General features: G+C 36.0%; 1 protein-coding gene across 1 annotated transcript in view; it reads left to right on the forward strand.

The window, feature by feature from the left end:
- Nucleotides 1-8,802: 8,802 nt before the first annotated feature.
- Nucleotides 8,803-9,206, forward strand: part of LOC110020174 (pollen receptor-like kinase 3) — a 21,094-nt gene continuing 20,690 nt past the window's right edge. Inside the window, exon 1 of the mRNA XM_020718180.1 lies at nt 8,803-9,201. Within this exon, the coding sequence (XP_020573839.1) occupies nt 8,803-9,201 (399 nt within the window). The remainder of the gene's footprint in view (nt 9,202-9,206) is intronic.

Here is a 9,206-nt window from a genome sequence, read left to right on the forward strand (position 1 = left end):
TATATATATATATATATATATATATCTCTGTGTGTGTGTGTGTTTGTAACCCTAAGAGTATGTACTCTTTTCAAGAGAAAAAAAACACCACCGCCGCTCATTGCTCTCGAGGACGCAGCATATTATCGAACCTCATTAAATCTTCGTGTTCGCTCTTGATTCTTGCATTTGCTTTGCCCTGATTTCTCAATAATAGCCATTCACATACATACCACCTATTCTTATGTATTTAAATATCTAAAGTGTGTTCGTGTTCGGTTCATTTGCTTAGCGAGCCGAACACGAGTCGTTTACGAACAAAAAATTATTTTTACAACCCTAATCACATAGCCATAACATGTTAAAGATTGGGACAATATTTAAAACACATTTGAATCTAATTTAATAATTTTTATTTTATTTTCTTAATTAATACTTTTAGTTGATTATAAATCTTAGTAGCCTTGTAGTGAATTAAATTTTTTAAAAATAACACTCATCAAAATTGATGTTTTTCTTTTTTATTAGTATTATTTCGAGCAAAAATAAGTCGAATACGAATGAATAAATATTTATTCGTGTTGTTTGTATTTATCTTGTCAATTTAGCGAACGAGCCGGACACGAGCGGTTTTGACAACGCCATCGATAAGCAATCCAAAAATAGGATGTGACTGATTCATACAGAAATATATGGTATGCGACCGTTTTGATCGATTCATTTTAATTTTTATATGACATGTTATTATTATTATTTTCCAAGAGCGGTACCCGTGCGGGCTCATTCGTTGGGCGGTACCCGTGCGGCCTCATTCGTTGGAAAAAATATTACCTCAGGAGTACTCCTACGTGGCACCCCCTCATTGGAATACTGATGCATCAATACTCATGAGGTAATATTTTTTCCATTCGTTGGGCGTCACGTATAATTGGGAATGATAGCTGGAATGTTCCGTTACCCCGTTTGAATTTCAAATCAGACAATTTTACCTAAAAATAAGTATTGCTTTCGTACAGAAATATATATACGCAGCCAAACCGCGAAATTCATATGAGATTGTTATTATTCTTATTATTTTGAGATTAATCTCTGAAAGATTATATTGAATTTCTTAGGTGTCAACTTTGTATGAGATAACTAGAGGAGGTGAAAAGATGGATCCCCAATCGCACTACCGCTCAAGTGTGGAATAGGAAAAATTATTACACTGGACGCACGACATTCAGGCGGCAGACGTAATAATCTCTTGTGAAATAGAATCATTTTAGGACTTCGTGTCATGTATATTGCATGAATTCATATAATTCGTGAGATATTTTATGAAATGAGTAGATGGGGTGAAAGTAGAGACTTCACTTTTATTTTTATAAGCCCCGTAGGGTATTCTTACCCTCATAGGAATAAAGAAATGTTATATTTTAGGTCATACTTGATGGATCTTGAATTGTCTTTTAGAAAAACATGTCTCAAGGGATTAAGTTGGCAGAAGGAGGAGAGAGGGAGAGAAAAAGCGTTAGGAAATTCTAATTAGAGAGGTAGGGAAAAAGTCTTCACAATGGGGTCATTTTATTCAACTTCGTTCCTCTATTTATAGGGGTGTACTAATATAATTACAGAAAGGAGAGAACGGTTATGAAAACCACCATTTAAGTAATTAATTTACTTATTTAATAATAAATTTGCATTACAACTTGAACTAAATACGACGATTATCAATTGTTCGACTTATCTGGGTTTGGTCAGCTGAGGTGGCCGGTTGTATGACGATCGCTTTTGCTGAGGTAAAGCTAGTCGACAGTCAGTGTTGTGCCTGTGTGTGTGTAAGATTTACATACATACCATTCAATTCTTATGTATTTACATATTTAACACGTAAATTTCAATTTTTATATATATGTCACCTTATCTTTACATAAAATGTGTTGTTAATTTTATTTATATATTTACAAGATAAATCTAATTAACAAATGCTTTTCAAATATATTAAGATATAAATAACTTTCCATGTTGAATAGATTTGTAATTTCTGATAATGAATTACAAATTATATCATAAATTACAAATCTGATTTGTTCTAAATTTTTATTTATCATTTTTAGCTTGCCTACTGTGTGACAATAAAAGAATAAAGTGGCATTTACATACATAACACACATATTTCTTATGTATTTATACATCTAACACCTAAACATATTTATTCACATGCATAACCCTCATATCATTGTGATGTGACATCACAGTAAGAATATCACCATTATTATATTTTTAAAAGTGAAATATACATTTCATGCATAGACTTATGCAATGTGTTATAAGTGCAAACATCAAACTTTGGGTGTTAGATATGTGTTAGAAGAATAGTGCGGCATGAATGTAAATTTCCCAATAATAAAATACAATGCATAAAGAAATTAACTTGAAATTGTGATAAAAAAATGATGAAAAATGCTTACTTCACGAATCATTACATTATAAACAATCATACATTAATATTTTAAATATAACATCTATTTGGGGCAGCTGCATAAACTGCTAATAAGCAGCTACCCTAGGAAGCTGTTGCGCAGCAGCTGCTGAGGGTAAGTTGGCTGGCTGTTTGGTTTGTGCTATTGGAAAACAATTGTTTTGCTGCTATTTATGGACAAACTAACATTTTGTCCCTGTGTAGTAAAGTTTTTTTTTGCAATAGAACTATCAACAATCTATTTGATACTTGAGAAGCAAAAACAGATTTCATAACAATACAAAAAATAAGATATGCATCTTACTTAACAATGAGTATCATGATTATTAAAATAAGGAAATAAATTACTAAAATAACATTTAATAATATGATAATATTAATTTATAGTGAAGACTGCATATGTCAGTAGCTAGGCCGCCCTGCATGGATACCCTGCACTCCTGGTTACTCTCTGCAGTTATTTCTTCAAGCTTATCCGCTCACCAAAAGAAGTCACAGCTTTTCATGAGGGCACCTGTAGAACTATATACCATAATTATGAGGCTGACGTGACGTCAGCAAGGAAGTTTGAAGTCCGCAGTAGCAGAGCAATCGTTGGGAGGTCCATAAAATCCTAGAGTACATAAAATCCTAGAGCACATCTTTTCTGAATGATTCAAAAGATAATTCATCAGTCATAACACAAGTATAAATTTAGAAAGAAGTAAATAAATTACAGTTTTGTGCAAGCTTGAGATCATAACTAACTCAGTACACCAACCAAATAATTTGTTACTACAAGAAGAAACCGGACCTTATAAAACATGGGTTTTTAATTGCTTTTATCCCCCACAATACCAAGCTCGTGTGTGTCATATATGCATGTCACCAAAAAAGACCATCTAGAAGCACCTAAAAAACTGTTGCAATGAAAAGAAAAGAGATACTTGGTTGCCCTCATCAGGATTTCACAAGTGATATCAATCATACAACTAAAAGGTCATTCAGAAGAACTGACAAGGTCAAACGACTCATCATGGACCTCACAAACAAAAAAAAAAAACAAAATGGAAAAAGAAAAAAACAACTACAAACTATATGAAAAATATAAAATAAAAAATATCAACCATAAATTGTATGATAGAAGGGAACATAACATAATATTAATAATACAAGGAACAAATAACTAAAATGAGCTGTGTAAAATAAACATGGTTCGTCCAATCAACATCCAACAATGAAGTCTATAATCTACTCTCTCAATTCAACCATTTCTGAGGCATCTTGCCATCCTAGGTGTAACCTTTACCATCTTGGGTGTAACCTTTTTTACTTCTAGGAGCATGGTAGCATCCTATCAAAACTTGCTTCTCGGACTTGTCTTCTAGGAGCATCGTAGCTTCACATGAAGTCTTATCTGCTGGGCTCAACTTCCAGGGGTACCATATCTTCTTATCGAGTTTTTTCTATTGGGATTGACCTCTAAAAGAATGGTTGAAAGAAGAATCGATTAAGGATGTAAGATAAGTTCTGAGTTGTATAATTGGAGATGTTTGACAATATTAACCCGCAACAAACAAAGTCATATAAAATCCATTGAGAATGGTTGACCTATCATAGTTTGTTGGTCGAAGATTTTGCTTGGCGAACATAACAGGTTATGGAAGAGGCTGAAGGAAATCCACAAAGGAATTTTGACATATCTGAGGATGTATGTCAAATCTTTTGCTTGAATACTATATCAGGTGATCGATTAAGCCTATAATACCTTGGGATCGATTAAGCCTAGAATGAGGTGTCATAGATGCTCAGCATTTCTGGAGACTAGAGCATAGATCAAAATGGAGCATATGTTTTCTTGAAAATATGATTGCAGTCATACTCAAGCATAATGTTTGACAACTCATTAGTTGCTGCTTTTGAATTTTTTGCCTATGGCGGGGATATTATCCATGCAAGTTTGTAAAACAACACATGTATTGGACCTTGAAGAGATTAGCTTCTTGATCTAGTTGAAGAAGAACTCTAGTAAGATGAGGGGGAGCTGAGGAAACGTTATTTGCACTGAAGATTTCTTCCCATACGAGAAGTGATTCTCGTATACTTGTAAACTGAATGAAATATGTGATTACTTCCCCATCATAGTTGTGCGCAAGACGTTAACATGAACAACCTATCGATAATGCAGTGAAAGTTGCACCCCAGACTGGAAGAAGTTGTGAAATACTTTGTGTTGAATAGGATACAAGAAGACATCCCCACTACAATTGTGCCCGGGACGTTGGCGTGAAGGACCTTTCAAAGCTGCGATGAAGGTTGCCCCCACATCGAAGAATGTCCAGAGATGATCTTCAAGATGTGAAGAAGATTTCTGCGCTAGTTAGATAATATATATCATTGGGAAATGAAGTAGATGATCATCGTCTCAGAGTTGAAGAGTCGAACGTTGCTTCGTTCCCCACAGAAAGCGCCAAACTGATGCATGCTAGAAAATTCGCGGCAATAGAGTAATGGATTATCATCTTAATGTTGCACGAGAATTCAACACACACTGATATACAAGAAAAAAACCAGTAGTGATGCTAGAAGTTTTTACATGAAAAACTTGTAAAAAGAAAAGCCACGAGGTCTAGCTCAATTGTAAAAATCAAATATAAGTTGATGATTATAGAGGCTATTTGTCCAACATGCGAGAAAGTATTACATAGTCTTCCAAGTTACAACATCGGTGCACGAGTGAACTTTGTTATAAAAAGTAACGATGGTTGGTAGCGATCGATGGAGGCCGACAGATGATGGTTGACGGTAGTGGGCTGTGATCGACGACGATCGGCGGTGGTCATCAGAGGTTGACAACAGTTGACATTGTTCAATGGTAGTCAGCGGTGGTGGTCAACATCGATTGATGACAATCGACAGTGATCGACGAATGTTAGCGGGGGTCAACAATGGTCGGCGGTGAACAACGACGGTCGACGGTGGTCAACGACAGTCAACGGTGGTTGACGGTGCCTGGAGTGATGCTGGACTTCAATTCCTCAAAATTTGAAGCTCTTCTTCGAGCTTCAAGCTCCCCTCCCATGAGAGGGTTGGAGCTCTATTTATAATGTTATGTGTGCAATTAATACAAGAATACTAATTACTTTGATTGGACGGTCCGAAGAGCTTCCTTCAATCTGACGGTGTTTGATGACCATTTGAGTATGTTAACGATGTTAGAATTGAGCAATCTCGGGCCTGTTGGATTCTTCTTGTTGAGACGCTCGATTCGATTATAGGCTTAATAGATTCAACATTCGTTTAATCTTCTATATATGTCCAAAAAACTTCCAAGAGTTGTCAATGACTTGATCTGGTCATGATTTGACTGAGATTAGATTAATTTTGGTAACATTGGGTTCTTCTTGTCAAGCTGATCAATTTGACTATAAATTTGTTGAAATTGAAGTTCTGGATGAGTTTTTTATCGAGGTTCGAATATTTCTTGTTCGAAAAATCATCTCGAAATCTATCTCATGCCTCGAGAGATGATGGAGATTTGCTGAAGATTTATCAATTATATATTATGGATGTAAATCTTCTCTTTTTTTTTTCATCCCCTAAAAGTCACTGTCCTAACTTAGATTGGACATTAATATTATCAATAAATAACTTACGAGGAAGTCAGCGTATGTCTCCTTCGACCATGCAATTAATTCGAATGGTCCCCTATGCTTTCCTTGACGGGAATAATATGTTCCAGGTTCTTAATACGATCAATTTAATTTTTAAAAAAATGAAATAAATAGTTCCATGCATATATAAGATAACACGTATGTATAAATTAAAACTTAGGTGTTAGATATGCAAAATACCTAAGAATTGAGTGGTATGCTTGTAAATCTTCCTTTTTGTTTTTCTTTCCTTAAAAGTCACTTTTTGTGGCTTAGATTAGTCATTAGTATAATCCCTAAGTATCTTGTGAGCAAGTCAGCGTCTGTCTCCTTCGAACATGTAATTGATTCGAATTGAAATTGATACCTCTATGCTTTGCTTAAGAGTTGTATCCCTCATGTGCTTATTTTTTCTTTTAGGGGGTAATATGTTTTAAATTCTTAATACTTTTGATACCTTTACTTAACAAATCCTAAAAAAATTACATTTTGGTTGTGCACACCACTGCTCATCATATTTAGATTGAGAGTAGAGCGGTGAATTTAGCTCGAATATGAAAATAGATTCGAATTTTGGCTCGAATCGAGATGAGATTAAAATAAAGTAGCCGAGCTATGAGTAGGAGTGTAAACGAACCGAACACGAACGAACAAAGCTTGTTAGCTCGAATATGAAAATAGATTCGAATTTTGGCTCGAATCGAGATGAGATTAAAATAAAGTAGCCGAGCTATGAGTAGGAGTGTAAACGAACCGAACACGAACGAACAAAGCTTGTGTTCGTGTTCGGTTCGTTTAAAATTTAGTTTGTTTGAAATAAGCTCGTGTTCGTTTCTTAACGAACGAGCCGAACATGAACCGAACACGAGTTGTTCGCGAACGACGAGTATTAGTATATTACTACTATAGTATATTAATATATTATTATTATTATTTTATTATATATTATAATTTATAAAATTTAATGTTTTAAAATATAATAAATTTTTTATATATAATTATTTTATATTATTTTATATTTCAAACAATAACGATTCGAACATGAACGAACGCATCACTGTTCGTGTTTGGTTCGTTTAACTAACCGAACGAAAAAAATTTGTTCGCGTTTGTCTCGTTTACTTATCGAACGAATCGAACACGAACTCATTGACGAACCGAACACGAACTGTTCGCGAACAACGAGCTTTTTTGACAGCCCTAGCTATGAGTTGAAATTTTTGATAGCATTTTTCATAGCATTTTTTTCGAGCCTATTTTGAGTCATACAAGGATCGGCACTAACTTGCTCGAAATCGGCTCTCGCTCTGTGTGTGTGTGTGTGTGTGTGTGTGTACAATTATGAAGATTATATATACCATACTAAATAAACTTGAATATGACAAGCCACGAGCCGATTTCAAGCTATAATGTATCCAAAAAACTCAATTTGAGCTAGCTAGTTTCGATTTCAAGCTGAAATAGATCCAAACAACTCAATTTGAGAGAGCTAACTTCAATTTTGAGCCGCATTGAACTCGATTCAATTTTGAGCCTTGTTGGTTTGAAGCTTGGCTCAAAATGAATATAACATGCCACAAGCCTATTTCGAGCCGCATTCAATCAATTTGAGCTAATTTCAAGTTGATCTCGGTTTGACTGAAAATAAGATCATTAACTTTTTGAGGAGGGAGGGGAGGAGGGAGGAGGGAGGAGGGAGGATGGAGAGTAGCATAATTCAAGTGTTGTTCTGAACTGGAGACCCGACGTTTACATTGTCTCCGTAGTCATCAACCACCGTCAACGACTGCCCACTAGTAGTCGTTCACCACAGTCAATCACCCCTTGTTGGGCGCTACTAGTGGACTATGTTGAGTAATGAAGTATTCTGCGGAACTCTGTCGAGTAATGAAATATTTTGGTGGACTCGTTTGAGAAACCAAGTATCCTCGTGGACTCTGGTGAGTAATGAAGTATCCTGGTGGACTCTGTTGAGTAACAAAGTATCCTAAGTGTAGGGTAACAAAGTATCTTAAATACTGTGAAATGGCTTATCCCAAGCACGATATGTTGGAGATCTTGCGACAACTTCCCGAAGCAATTGCTCACAATCATAGTATTCATAACTCACCATATCTTTCCATATTCAGTGTATGGACATGCATTGTACTTGGTGTAACAATGTAATCCTTCTTTCCTACTTGCAAGATAATGGTTTATCATTGTACTTATTAATCAATAGTGGATTGATCGTTTTAACTGGACTTGGCCCCGTGATTTTCTTCTCTTTTCAGATTTTTTTCATGTAAAAAGTCTTGGTATCTTTCTCCTAATGTTTTTTAAATCATCTTCATGTGTGTTGGATTTTCGTAAAATACTGAGACGTTAAATTATTACTCTAACCTCAACATACTCTATCTTAATTTTTTTTCTCTAAACATTTCAAATCCATTCTCCCCAAATTAAAATTAAGAAAAATTTACAAAATACAAAACTAAAGTGTTTGATATGAAAATATATAGGAATTAGGGGGCTTGTAAGTAAATGACTCTAAAATTAATAAAAAAACGGCAAAACCATCATCTACATTTAGATGACAGCTATAACCCCAATAAATCCAACGTGGCATCCTACCATCCACCCATTTTTATTTTGATCAAGTCAACGCTCTTTCTCATCCCCACATCAATCAACCAAATCAATAAAATAAAATAAAATAAAATAACCGTTTCATCAAACTAAAAAAAAATGCCAAATCGCCCTCTTTCTCCTACCGACGGCGGCCGCTCCTCCTCCGCCACCATGGCCGTTGTTCTCATCCCCCTCCTCCTCCTTTCTCTCCCCCCTCTCTCCCTTTCCCTCTCGGACACTGAAGCCCTCCTCCTCCTCAAATCCTCCTTTCAAAACTCCGACCTTTTCCTCTCCTCGTGGTCCGCCGATTCCCCCAACAGCTCTTCCCCCTGCGGCCTCCCTCAATGGACCGGCGTCCTCTGCTTCAACGGCATCATCACCGGCCTGCGTCTCCGCCACCTCAACCTAATCGGCACCATAAACATCGAAGCTCTCACCCACTTCCCTTCCCTCCGCACCCTAAGCTTCATCAACAACTCCCTTTCCGGCGCACTCCCCGATTTCTCCCGACTCGACGCTCT

This window comes from Phalaenopsis equestris, unplaced genomic scaffold (assembly GCF_001263595.1).
Source record: "Phalaenopsis equestris unplaced genomic scaffold, ASM126359v1 Scaffold000094, whole genome shotgun sequence".
Taxonomy (NCBI): domain Eukaryota; kingdom Viridiplantae; phylum Streptophyta; class Magnoliopsida; order Asparagales; family Orchidaceae; genus Phalaenopsis; species Phalaenopsis equestris.